This window comes from Grammomys surdaster, unplaced genomic scaffold (assembly GCF_004785775.1).
Source record: "Grammomys surdaster isolate TR1022 unplaced genomic scaffold, NIH_TR_1.0 126313, whole genome shotgun sequence".
NCBI classification, from domain to species: Eukaryota; Metazoa; Chordata; class Mammalia; order Rodentia; family Muridae; genus Grammomys; species Grammomys surdaster.
The window spans coordinates 7,416,884-7,431,083 of record NW_021621113.1 but is presented as its reverse complement, the minus strand read 5'-3'; the positions used below and the strand labels follow the sequence as shown (position 1 = coordinate 7,431,083).

The 14,200-nt window shown below is 45.6% G+C and overlaps 1 protein-coding gene across 1 annotated transcript; it reads right to left on the bottom strand.

Moving 5' to 3' along the window:
- Window positions 1–1,202: 1,202 nt before the first annotated feature.
- Aunip (aurora kinase A and ninein interacting protein) lies at window positions 1,203–13,388 on the bottom strand. Its single transcript, XM_028760008.1, has 3 exons — window positions 13,218–13,388; window positions 3,496–3,625; window positions 1,203–2,266 (listed from the first exon to the last, which is right to left on the bottom strand). The coding sequence occupies exons 1-3, from the start codon at window positions 13,293–13,295 to the stop codon at window positions 1,434–1,436; spliced, it is 1,041 nt and encodes a 346-aa protein (XP_028615841.1). The 5' UTR covers window positions 13,296–13,388; the 3' UTR covers window positions 1,203–1,433.
- Between the last annotated feature and the right edge of the window lie 812 nt (window positions 13,389–14,200).

Genomic DNA, 14,200 nt, shown 5'->3' with positions numbered 1-14,200 from the left:
GGATCTGACACACTCTTCTGGCCTTGTTGATACCAGGCACACACATGAGATACACATATATTTTGACAAAACACCTGTAAATCTTACTTGAAGGGATTTTGTCCTTTCCATAGAAAAATTTCCAAAACTTGTAGAAGCAATTCCATTTGGTAACTTATTGTGGTTTGCATCAACTGCCACACACAGTGCCACATGAACAGTGGTGCTTTGGATAGAATACAGGCAAAATCACACAAGTTATGATTGGTGGAATTCAGGGCAGTGACACCACTTACTAAAAAGTTGACTTGGGCTGGCAAGATGACTCAGTGGGTGTTTGCCACTCAGCCTGGTGCCCTGAGTCCAGAATCCACATAGCAGAGAGAGCTCCTGGAAGCTGCCCTCTTGACGGCACATGTACCTGTACTCACATTTCATAAAGTTGCCATCTCTTTTTGAGCAAAATGCCATTCTAGCTCAGGCTGGTCCAGTACTCAACTGTGTATCTCTGATAAATGTTTTAATTACCGCCAGAGCCAGCTTTCCAGATGTTAACCTAGAGTCAGTTCTGCAAAGGGAACTTACTTCTTCCCTCATGGAAGAGAGATAGTTGAGCTCTGGGTATGAAAAGATAAAGCAAATAACTTTAAGAAATTAATTTTATTTCATATGTATGAGTGTTTGCCTACATGTCTGTATGCACCACGTGTCTGGTACCTGTAGAGGTGAGATCCCATAAAACTAGAGAAAGTAGGCAGTTGTGAACTGACACGTGGGTGCTAGCACATGAACCTGGATTCTCTGAGAGCAGCAAGTGCTCTTAACATCTGAGCCATCTCTCCAGCTCCAAGCATACAATGTATAGTTAACACCAACAAAAAGATGACCTATGGGTGGCTTATCCTGGCACTTGGGAGGCAGAGAGAAGCAAGTAGATCTCTGTGAGTTCAAGGCCATCCAGAGCTATACAGAAAAACCCTGCCTGGGGAAGCGGGGTGCAGGTGATCGTCTGCCATATGCCCTCCCCACACCCCACCCCAGCTCCACACGCCTGGGCTAGGGAGGTAGGCTTCTCTTCAACTGTAGTTGGGAATAATGGTCCCAAGCTTATGCTCGAATGATCCAGAGATGAAAAGAGCACATATCTGTAAGATGCAAAAACCACCAGGCCCCTAGAAGGGCAGAGGAGCAGCATTGTGAATTGAGCTGTTTCCGTGGTTAGTCCTGTCCAGCCGGCTCAGGCCTCATCACGTCCACCCGTGGAATGCACCAGTCACCTTCCTGAGTGGAAAGCATGCCCACCACACACTGCCTGCTTTATTTACATACGGAGAATGTTCCATGCACAGCTGCTTCATCCCACCTGGCCTTTCACCTAAACCCTCTCTCCCTAGCCCCGCCCTACTTCCCCGCCATCTCTGCCACTTCCAGATCCACTCACATAAACTCTAGAACTAGTGTCTCATAACCCGATTACCTTCGGAGTCCTGGGTAAAGAGCAGATGTGACTGCAGAGGCAACTGAGAAGGCCCATCTTGGCCCTGAGCCTGAGGGCTGTCAGGAAACTGCCTTGAGCCTTGCTTCCTAGCATTGCTTACATCTTGGAAAGGCATTTTAGTGTTGTGGGCAATGACTTGCTGGCCTTGGGAATCCTTGGTGAAAAGCTGACTCCAGGAGTCCCTGTCACTCCTTTCACTGTCCCAGGAAAATACAGAAAGAGGACAAGGGCTTTTTGTCACCAATAGTGGTTTTTTCCTACTGCAGGATCCAAGCCTGTAGGTCTGAAGATGCACAGGGGCCTGCCTGTTTTCCTTGGCAGGGCCCCCTCTCCCCACTTTGGTTTTGTCCAAGGGCTGATGGCATTTACCTCCAGGTGATTTGACATGGCTTCCCATGCCTGCACAGTCTGCCTTAGATCCACAAAGCCCTTCCCTTTTCGTCTTGGCCTCTCTTTGGTCCAGCAAACAAGGACCTTCCAAGAACTGGGTAAAGGAAGGAGCCAGGGGGGCTTTACTCTCTCCAGTGCCCATCAGGACACCAGGCTGGGGCAAAGGCATCATAGTCAAAGATGTTGTTTCCAAACTCTGGCAGCCTGAAATCTGGGGAGACCGAGCAGAATGTCCAGCTTCCTGGATGTCTGTAGGAGTTGAAACTGCCAAAGGTGATAGCAAGCAATCCTCCTCTAATCCTTGGTCCAAACAGTCTAGCTGGGTTCTCTTGCATTCTTTGTTGATCTGATTTTCTTTGAGAGAGAAAATGTTCTTCTGGTTACCACCATTTGCCATTCCTAATGAAACTAAAGATAATTACACTAAGAAAAATGCTCTAAGCAGGAGTTCATTGGGTTTTCTGAACCCAGTATCAGACACTGTTACTACCAGATCCTAGACTCTTCAAAGAACTTCATGGCTAATAGTCCTGTTTTCAATCTTGCTTTTCTCTGCTGAACGCTTTAAAACTTCATATATTCCCCTATTCAAACGTGATGTTTCCAGTGATCTACCCTCTGCCTAATATGTCAAATATGCTTTATAGTCAGACCATAGCTGACTTCTCCAACTCAGTTTTCGTCACATGGTTTTTAACAAAGGCCCCACAGTTTCACTTTTGTTTTATTTTCTATGGTCTCTACTAAACAATGACCCCGCCTTAGCTGAGCACGCACCAAGGTATTATCCTTAAGGAAATATGCTCAGACATTTGTTTTGTAAGGTCATAAAAAAAGATCATATTAGCAATTGAACTCTAGAATTTTCTGGTAATTATAGAAATGTCAATTCTCCACAACTCAGACATTTCATGGGAAAGACAATGAAGATAGTAGGATGTTAAGTCAACCAGTTAGAAACTGACAACAAACTAGTGTCTAGCCTATTGATTTCAGTAAGTATGGGATGGATCCTATCCTTCCTTAAAGAGGAATGAAACAGGATTCATAGTCCACACAATGATACTCAAATTATATAAAGATATAATTTAAAAAAGCAGAACATCGGATTTCTTTTTACTTCTCTAATAAGATACGCTGCAGAAACTATTTTGTGAGAATCTTCAATTTTTCTTAAGAATTCAACATAGAGTATATAACATACACCAGATTTTGAAAATGGGGACTGTTTTTTAGGAAAGTGGAGGAGAGGGAGCTTCCCTTGTTATGTAAGACAGAAGTGTTTATGTTTTGTTTGGAGGAGAACAGTGCACGCTCAGTTTACACAGCTATCCTGAGTGGCACCGAGGGTGGGAGTACTCATTCCCAGTATTCCCCTAACTGGCTCTGTGTGCTCTGCCTGCTCTGAGACAGCTTTCACGTGTGCCCTTCCTCACTGCTCTATCAGTGAATACAAATATTTAAAATTAGATGGAGCAGAAGAGACCCAGCAAATACATACATAAATGTATGTATAATATCTAGCTTCTCCAAAGCAACATGTTCAGCTCATAAAGATTCCATCACGGAGCAGTGAACACACTTGTTCTGCTCCTCAGACACTGACGCGTTTCCAGTGGGTACCATACCTGGTTGTAAGGTGACAAAGGATGTGATACTGGTCTGCCGAGTGCCTCTTCTTTGAGTAAAAGCAACGTTAGGTCTCCTCTCTCCAGGAAGCAATGTCAGCATTTTGGTGCCTAGTTTGATTAAATGTGTCTGAGGGAGAAAAATAATGAAACCCGTCACTACCAACCAGCAGTGATTTTTGGAGGCATACTAGCTCTACCCTGTGGGCCCAACTCATAACCCATTCTCTAGGAAGCTGGCTGGTACTGGACATCATCTCCCTCTGCTTCCTGCCGTCGTGAGGATCTTTCCTTCAGCCCAGTCTTTCCAACATCCAAGAGTTCTCAGTAAGGCTGACCAAACAGTATGAATCAAAGAATGCAAAGATGTGGCCCTCTCCTTTAGATTTAGAAATATTTAATTCTGCACTAGCAATCAATACACCTCTGATAATTTTCAAATATGCACTTAGCGGTTAAGAACACGGCCACAGAACCACAGGGGTTAGGTTCAAATCATTCAACATCCCTCTATGGTCAAAGTGCCAAAGTAACCCAGGACAGAAGAAAGATAATAAATATAAAGGCAACATGTTACATAAGAAAAATCTCCACCAAAACCAGGAACAAGTCAAGGTGTCTACTTTCTCTATTCTTAACCAGTGCTAGCAGTCTTAGCTGGAACAATAAGAGAAGCAAACGGAAGAGTTACAAATACGAAAATCAAAGCACCTCTATTTGTAAATAAAATTATTATAGACAGAGACCCTACACACTACCCGAAAACTCTAAACTGATACACACTTTCAGCAAGGTGAAAAGATATATTCGCTTACACACATCTGTAGCCTTCCTATATATCAATAACAAACATGCCAAGGAAGAAATCACATTCAAAATTACCTCAAATAATAAGATAGAATACCTTTGGATAAACTTAACCAAATAAGTGAAAGATCTCTACAATTACAATGGAAGCTTTAATAAAACACTCAGAGAAACTGAAGACACTAGAAGATGAAAAGATCTCCCATGTTCATTGACTGATATCATGAAAATGGTTGTCTTAACCGTGGTCATTAATACTGTCAATGTGACAGGAGTTAACAGAACCTAGGAGACGGGCCTCTGGACACACCAGGGGTTATCTACATGAGGTTAGCCTCTGGCCTTGCCTGCTCAGGGCTGTCTTAACTGAGGTGGAAAGGCTCACTCTTCAAGTAAGCAGCACCATGCAGAAAGGAGGAGCCGCCAGCCCTCAGTCTCTGCTTACTAACTGCAGACACAATGTGAGCAACTGCCCTCAGCCGCTACCAGGACTTCATCACCACATGGACTATCCCTTAAACTGTAAGCCGAATTCCATCCATTTTCTTGCAAACTGCGTGATTTCATTTTCTTTAGGGTTGAACACGATGTATGTATACCACGTTTTCTTTATCCATTCAGTTCATCTGTTGATGGACATCCAGATTGATTCCATCTCCTTGGTGTTGGGATAGAGTGGCAGTAAACACGGATGAGCAAGTATCTCTGGCAGCAGGTTGTAAGTCCTTTGGGCATATGCCAGGAGTAGAAGGCCTGGGCCATGTGCTTGTTCTATTTTTCCCTTTTAGAGAGAAAGGTCCACGCTGATTTCATAGCGGTGCACAAGGCTCCACTCGGAACTCGCCGTGAACACGGTTCCGTTTTCCTTCATGCTGTATTTGTTGTCAGTTTGTTTATTTTTATTTCATGAGTAAAAGTGTTTGCCTACACGTGTGTCTGTGGACTGAGTGCAAGTCTGGTGCCCTCAGAGGCTGGAAGAGGGCACCAGATCTCCTGGAACTGGAGTTGTAGACTGTTGTTATTGTCTTTGTTTTTGCTGCTTTTAAGACAGGTTTCATGATGTGGACCCAGCTGTCCGTGAATTTGTGGCCCTCTGGCCTCCACCTCCCAAGTGCTTAGACTACATGTACACACTAGACACCAAACGACTAGTTCTGGGCAGGAGCTGACTTCAGTTGTACATTTGGAAACCCTGTTGTACTTCAAGTAGTTAAAACAAGATTGTACATTTAAAGGCACATATATTTCTAATCCCAGCACTGGAAAGGCAGAGGCAGGTGGACCTCTCCAAATTCAAGGTCAGACTGGTCTATATAGCAAGTTCTAGGCCAACCAGGGCTACACACAAACCAAACATTTAAACACAGGGGCAGTGCAGACTGGGGAGATAGCCCAGCTGGAGAGAGCACTAGCTGTTATTCCAGGGGACCTGCACACAAGCAGTCACTACCATCTGTAGCCTCAGTTCCAGGGGATCCAATGTCTTCTGGCCTTTACCAGCACCAGGCATACATGTGGTACACAGACATACATGCTAGCAAACATTCAGAAACATAAAAGTTAAACTTAAAAAACAGAAATACCCAACCTTACAAAAACCCAAAATACCATGAACAGCAGGCAGTGAAGCACTGGGAGCAGAGACAAGGAAACCGTGGCAGGCTTCCCCGCCTGCTGCTTGGAAGCACTTTCCAGGTTAGCATGCACCAAGGTGAGCACTGCAGGGCTTAATTGCTTTTCTTTTCTTTTTGGTTTTTCGAGACAGGGTTTCTCTGTGTAGGTAGCCCTGGCTGTCCTGGAACTCACTCTGTAGACCAGGCTGGCCTCGAACTCAGAGAGATCCACCTGCCTCTGCCTCCTGAGTGCTGGGATTAAAGGCCTGTGCCACCACTGGCCCACCAATATGAAGACTGGGACTTGGAGATCCCAGGTAGATTTGTCATTCCGAGATGACTTCCAGACACCTGCAGAGACCCCGTTAGTCTACTGCTCAGAGCTACACTTCCATTAGGCGAACCGTGAACAGTGGAACCGGCCAGCTGGAACTGCAGGCTGAGTGATCCCCAGAGCTCACACTTCTGTGAGCCAAGACATGGGAGTTCCCATAACCCAGGTAAGACAAACAATCCTGAGTTTCCATGTCCCATGTTCTCCTGCTAATGTGACCGTTACATTTTTCTGTGAAACAGAGAAGTCCTTATTGCGTCACCTTGAATTTGAATCCGGGAAAAATCCTGTGACTATCTTGACCCATAATCTGAATCCCAAAACTAAAATGCAAAGCACTTCTGCCTTGTTCCCTAGAAATACTCACTCTTGGAACCTACCCAACACGTTGTAAGAAGCCCACGCTGGCATCTGGGTTTTCAATTTTATGGAAGCACATGTTAAATGTGTGAAATATTGTGAATGATATTTGAGTATCTATATATGCAAGATACTGAAATGCAAACAAACAAACCACTCAGTAAGCTAGAGGTCAGCCTGCACGGTGGGACGGGGGGTTCCTTGTTGGTTATAGGGGTGCATGACTATAATCCCAAGGCAGGAGAACAGAGAAGAAACCACTGGGCCAATGCCTTTTCCATGAGTCCAGGACATTATCCAAACAAGTTTGCCTTGAAGAGTTTCAATTGGTGGGTTATGGCAAACAGATCTGAGTTCTAGGATGTCATAGAGTTAGTGCCCAGTCATTGTCTGGTAGGAAGATAAGCAAAGCTGCAGCCAGGCTGCATCTAGCTATACCACAGGTAACTGGTCTGACCACACCAAGGAACTGTGGGGTTCTAAATTAGGGTACAAACTTGGAAACTTATATAGTCAATGACCTCTGCTTCTGGCATGAGAAAATGTAACTTCTGACTAAAATGGATGCCAGGATGACATAAAGGCTAAGACTGGATGACAGTCTTTGCCAGGCCACAGGTGTACATCCCCCAAGTGCTGCTGTCGTCTTAGACTCCATTACTGTTATGTCTTTCCAGGTAGTGAACTAAGTTTCCTTCTCTATTAAAAAGGAGGTAGGCCGGGCGGTGGTGGCGCACGCCTTTAATCCCAGCACTTGGGAGGCAGAGACAGGCGGATTTCTGAGTTCAAGAGTTCAAGGCTAGACTGGTCTACAGAGTGAGTTCCAGGACAGCCAGGACTACACAGAGAAACCCTGTCTCGAAAAACCAAACCAAAAAAAAAAGGAGGTAGTATCAGCAAGAAGGAGTGCTAAACACGTCAGCAGTCACTTTCCTGGAGAGCTCCAGCCTATTTTTACCCAAAAAAGCTCAAAGTCCTCCCACTCGTCCCTCAGAGCGGAAGAATAAGGCACTGCAGTAGCAGAGACAGCAAAGCTGGCCCAGCTGTTCACTCGGCAGATAACTGTGTACTGAGTACAACTGTTAAAGACTCCTGTGGCCTTTCAGTCTACTGAAGTACATCAAGAGGGACAGGTTAAATACAGACCATGCTACGGTGAAAGATTAAAGGGAAAGATGGTGACAGAGTGTGTGGGGCAGGGACAAAGGCTTCTATTTTATGGTGGCTAAGGAAGAACTCACTGATAAAACTGGGATCTGAGCAAGCGCAGAATGGAGCACATGACTCTATTCAACTCACTTTTGGAGCAGAGACATGCTAAAGCACCAGGCTGAAGGACCTGAAGGGTTGGTGAGGCCAAGCAGTGAGAGAGCAGATTTATGTCCAATGAGGAGACAGATTCAGTTTAACTGAGCAAAGGGTTATCCTGGCCCATGTGGGAGACACAGCAAGATACACGACTCTAGACTAGGCATTGAAGCACTCTCATAACCCCAGAACATGGGAAGCTGAGACTGGAGGATTGTGAGTTTGGGAACATAGTGAGATCTGAGGGGTCTGAGGGGAGACAGAGCTGAGGATATGGAGGTGGTAGAGGACTTGAATACCCTGCAAGAGGCTTAGATACAGGGAGGCCTTATGTTCAACCCAAGGACAAACTGATGGGCTGGGAAGGCGGAAGAATGGAGGGAGGAATTCTAAATATAGCTGGAAGCCCAGCAGAGACTGTGCTGGCAATGCTGCTAAGGCGGCTGAGGGTCAGGACAGCAGCCAGACTCCCACCTCACTGGCCTAGAACCCAGCGATGACTCAGCCAGGGTTTCTGGTATGCTCCTGGGCATGCCCCTTCCTTAATCATAATGACATTAAATGTAACACAATGAAGATGGCAAACATTAATCACCTTAAATTTGTGCCATCTCCCTAACGTGTGGGAAAAATACTCTTTCCTAAGGGCTCTCAAGGACACCTGCACATGCACACCCGTGTGCTCATGTGTGCACATGGACATAAGAAGTAAAAAAGATTTAAAAGTCAGGGAGAGTAGTTTAGTGGTAGCTAGCTTGCCTGGCATGTGCCAAGCCCTAGATTCAATCCCCAGTACTGGGGCAAGGGGGCAGTGGCAGATTTTTCAATGTTACAGGAAGCATAGCTAAAAGATAAAAATTCAAAGTTATAAAAATTAGTCTTTTCAAACAGCCATAGAACTTGGGGGTCTTACGTGGAAGGTTTAACCCCGAGTGTAAGGAAAGCACCCCCTTTACTCAAGGTTCTGCTTTGTGTTGTTTCAGTTCCTACAGTAACTCAAGTCTAACACAGTAGTGGAAGTTACAGACATAGACAGGTGAAGTTGTAATTTGTCACTGCCGAGCGTGGTGAGTTTCCACACTGCCCTGCTCCCCCAGGATGCGAGAGGCATCTTTAGTACTGCGTTGCGTGCTCTCCGCTCCCTGCTCCTCAGTGTAGTGGTATCATTAGTTTCTACGATTCTTCTCTATAAAGTAAAACTTCAGGGCTCGGGTGTACTTCAGTTGGTAGAGTGCTCATCTGGCATTCATATATCTCTGAACCTTATAACATCAGGCATAATGACACAAGCCTAAACTCCAGCCCCCAGAACTCAGAGCTGGGAGATCAGAAGTTCAAGTCCTCCTTGACTACATGTGAGCTCAAGGACAACCTGCAATGCACAAGACCCCTTTTCTTTTCTTTTTTTCTTTTCTTTTTGGAGGGGTGGGGGCGGGGGGAGGGTTCAAGACAGGGTTTCTCTGTGTAGCCCTGACTGTCCTGGAACTCAGCCTGTAGACCAGGCTGGGCTTGAACTCAGATATCCTCTGCCTCCCAAGTACTGGGATTATAGGCATGCACCACCACTGCCTGGCTCAGACCCTGTCTTAGTAAGGGCTGTAAAGATGACGCAGTAGTTGAGCGCGCTTGTCGTCGAGAGAACCAGAACAGCTATATAGATAGGTTCACAGCTGCCTTTGACTCCGCCCAAAGGATCTCTGGCCTCTATAGACACCTGCATTCGTGTGCACATACTCCAACACAGACATGCACACCCATACAGAACTAAAAATAAGTCCTGCCCTTCGGGTGGCACGCACCTTGAATTCAAATACTTGGGACATGCCAGCCTAATCGACATAATGAGTTCCAGGGCAGCCTGATCTACATAATGAGTTCCAGGGCAGCCTGATCTACATAATGAGTTCCAGGGCAGCCAGGGCTACACAGAGAAACCTTGTCTCAAAAAACCAAAACCAAAAACCAAAACAAACAAATAAATAAATAAATAAATAAGAAAAAAAAGAAAAAATGCACTATCCACTGTCTAAAATCTATGTAGTGAGGCCAGTGCTGCATGCTTGTGGCCGTGAGAGCAGATAAGACATAACTCACTCTAAATATAGGTCAAACTATACGCCACCCCCATTCTCTCCAAAATAACAGTTTTATTCAAGGACCAAGGGAAAGACAGGTTTTCCAAAGCACTGGCCAGTAGCTATGCTGTGTCTCTCTGATGGCTACTCTAGAAGAGGCAGGCTTCTATACTCTGCTAGACACTGTAGTGCTCTTGTCTGGTATTTGAAGTGTTTTATGAGAATCTAGCAGGAAAATACACACTCGACGCTAGGGGTGTGGATTTTTTTTCCTCACAGCCTAGCAAACAATCCAGGCAGCAAAAACCAGTTAAATGTCCTCTGATTCAATTCACTGTGACACCACTCCTCACAGATGTCTGCCCCCACAGGTTAAGAGGCGGTTCTTAAGAATGCTATCCCCTTTAGATAGATCCCAATCATAAGCCAAAGGTTGTTTGTTTGACTTGTGCTATCATTCTAGTCCACAAACCACTGTAATCTGCTCTCGGAGGCTCCCAGCACCCAGAGAAAAGCTAGCATTTATTGTTTTCTTTAAATATTACATATGCCCTCTTATCTCAGCAGGAGGATCAAGGAATGTTCAAAGGCCAGCCTGGTCTACATAGTGAACTCCAGGCCAAGCTGGGGTACACAGAAAGAAAACAAATGAAACCAGCCATACATATCACATAGGATACCAAAGAACAGAGGAATATGGTGAGGTACAGGAAAAGGTTGTGCCACCTTCATCACAGAAATGGCTTTTGGGTTTTGTGGTGATTTTGTTGCTGTTCCCCACCCCCACCCCCACACAGACACCCAAGGCAGTCTCCCTGTATACCCCAGCTGACCTGGAACTCAGCCATACCAAGATGGTCTCAAACATGGAATCCAACTGCCTCCAGCTTCTGAGTCCCATGCCAGCAAACCTAGCTCAGAAGCTGCTTTTTAAATAGCAAAAGATGGAAGACAACTTTTCATCAGGTACTACTGATGCAGACAGACAGACAGACAGACAGACAGGGAGACAGACACACACACCCTCTGCTATGGACTGATCTGTGGTTACATGGAGTTCATATACTAAAACATTAACTCCCAGTGAGATGGTATTGGGAGGGAGACTTGGGAGGGAATTAATATTAGCTGAGGTTGAGGAAGCCTCTGATGACACTAGAGAGCCTGCTGCTTCTCCTCCACCACACAGGCACCCACACAGTCAGACACCACAACGCCACCTAAGCACATTGTTTGCAAGCCAGGAGAATCCTCGCCAAAACGGGACTATGATGACACTCTGATCTCGAGACTGGCAGTCCTCAGACCTAAGAAACCTAGGCCTGCTGTTTAAGCCATCTAGTCTAGGGTATTTTGTTACGGCAGCCTGAGCCGACTACAGCAACATTACTGCATACGACGAACGACATTCTACACATGTGACGTTACAAAGGCACGAAGGCAGCTCTGTGAAAACATGAATCACGAGGCAAGAAGAACCCAAGCTTCAGGCTGGAGACATGGCTCAGTGGTTAGGGCGGCTTGCTGCTCTTCTAGAGGAGCCAAGTTCAGATCCCAACACTCACATCAGACAGCTCACAACTGCGAGCAACTACAGCTCCCCTCCAAAGTCATCCATACAGACATCCAGGGGCCGGTGGGGATGGCCTGGAGAGATAGCTTAGTGGTTAAGAGTACATACTACTCTTCCTGAGGACCTGAGTTCGATTCCCAGCACCCATATCAGGTGGCTTACAACTACTTGAACCCCAGCTCCAGGAGTATTCTCACCTCTGACCTCTGAGGTACGTATCACTCACACACACACACACTTAAAATAATTTTAAAAATCTAAACACACACACAAATTGCTAAACAATGTATAGCATGCAACTATTTGTAAGTAAGAAAAAGATGCATTCACACACGCACACACACACACACACACACACAGATAGGCAAAGCCAGGAGTATGTCTCATAGAGTAAATGTTTACATTACAGAACACATCAATATATTACCTATTCCAAAAATGTTCTTAAGAGGAAAAAAAAAAGTGAAAATTTGTTACCCTCAAAAAATTACTTCAGCCAGGCAATGGTGGCCTTTAATCCCAGCAGTTGGGAAGCAGAAACAAGTGGATCTCTGAGTTCCAGGACAGCCAGGACTACACAGAGAAACCCTGTCTCTGAGGGAGAAAATTACTTCAGTTGTAAGATGACTTTAAGAATCCTCAATTTTAGCCGGGCGGTAGTGGCATACGCCTTTAGTCCCAGCACTTGGGAGGCAGAGGCAGGCAGATTTCTGAGTTCGAGGCCAGCCTGGTCTACAGAGTGAGTTCCAGGACAGCCAGGGCTACATAGAGAAACCCTGTCTCGAAACCCCCCCCCAAAAAAAAAAAAAACAAAAAAAGAGAGAATCCTCAATTTTTCAAGTTGGGTGTGGTTGCACACACTTATCCTAGGACTTGGGAGGCAGGAGCAGGCGTTATCTGTGAGCTCAAGGACAGCCAGCTCTATACAGTGAGTTCCAGAATAGAAAAACCCTGGCTCAAAAGAAAACAAAAATAAGAATCTCCAATTTTTCATCAGCAAAAAAATGGCTAACAGCTGGTCTTTAGTCCGCTCATCCAACTATTTAAATCTCACATCTCCACCTGTTCCGTTCAAGCTGCTTAAATAGTCTCAAATCAATAGTAATCTTTCTAAACTCCAAAATCCACATTTCTCTTGAAACTACTTATGGAGACCTACCACGTTCCGCCTAGGTAATTGGACTGATACTACCATATCGCTGAACCAAACAAAGTAATATTACCTGAAATCCTAAACACAAAGGCCAGCATAAAATGCTAAACAAGCAATTATCTCACACTTGTCGGTAATGAGCGAACTGGGTGAACCTGGACTACTCAAACCTCTTTCACTGGTTTAAAAAAAAAAAAAGTAATGACACAACCAATGAATACTAAACGCCCATTAGTCTCCAGCACCCCAGGGATGCTCATTTAACGTTGGGCCAGATCCCCGTTCTGCATTTTCGATGTTGCTGGTTCTAGCAAGCTGGGTAGAAGACACCCTGTGGGTGACCAGTGGCTGAGCCTCTCCCAGCATGCCACAGGACGACTTAGGCGCCAGTTTAAGGCTTCGTGCAGCCAGTCGCCCGGAAGCCGTCCTCCCTCTGTGCCGACCCCCTCCCGCCAGGAGTCCCCAAAGCCCGCGTATCGCCTCAAAATTGGCGTCCCACCTGCACCTTCCGCCGCTTCAGCGCCGCCGCGTCCAACCACACACCACACGCCTCCTCCTCCGGCCCTCTACGTCTCATGGCGGCCGCGAACCGCGCGCCTCTGCAGCCGCCGTTAGTGTTGACCCGCGTTCAGATCTCCCGCCACTGCGGGAGGCGGGATTCCACCCGTCCGTCATGACGTAGGCCACGCCTCTAACCACGCCCAGTACGCTAAGGAAGCCGGGCGTTTCCCGGGAGCTGGTCACCTCTTCCCGCTTTGCTATTCATTCCTGTGTGGACTCTGCACCTTTTCCATGTGTAGGTCACTACCAAGTTTGGTTTGACAAAGACGGCACTTTTAGGCAGGGCAGTGGTGGCGCACGCCTTTATTCCCAGCACTTGGGAGGCAGAGACAGGTGGATTTCTGAGTTCGAGGCCAGCCTGGTCTACAGAGTGAGTTCCAGGACAGCCAGGGCTACACAGAGAAACCCTGTCTTGAAAAACAAAACAAAAAAACAAACAAAAAAAAAGACTGCACTTTTATATATATATCCTATATATTATAAATATATAGAATATGTATTCACATAATTTATATTATATAATTATGTATAGAATATATATAAAATAAAATATATTCATATATTCTATATGTGAGTGTATAATATATCATATATGTGGATGTATATTTATGTAAATATATTGTATATAATTTTTAAGAATTATGTTGGGGGGGGTGTTTGTAGGCTTGCACGCATGACCGTGGGTATATATGGAGGGCAGAAGAGTCGGATCCCGAGAATGGAGCTAGAGTTATAGGTTCTTCTGACTCACCATATAGGAACTAGGAATCAAACCAGGGTCCTCTGCAAGAGTAAGCAGTGCTCTTAACTGCTGAGCCATCTCTCCAGTCTCTGATTGCACTGTTTTACTTCAGAGCCTCCCCTCCTACAAGGGAACAGAGGAGCTAGACTCTAGACCCCACTCAAAGTCCTCTTGCTTCT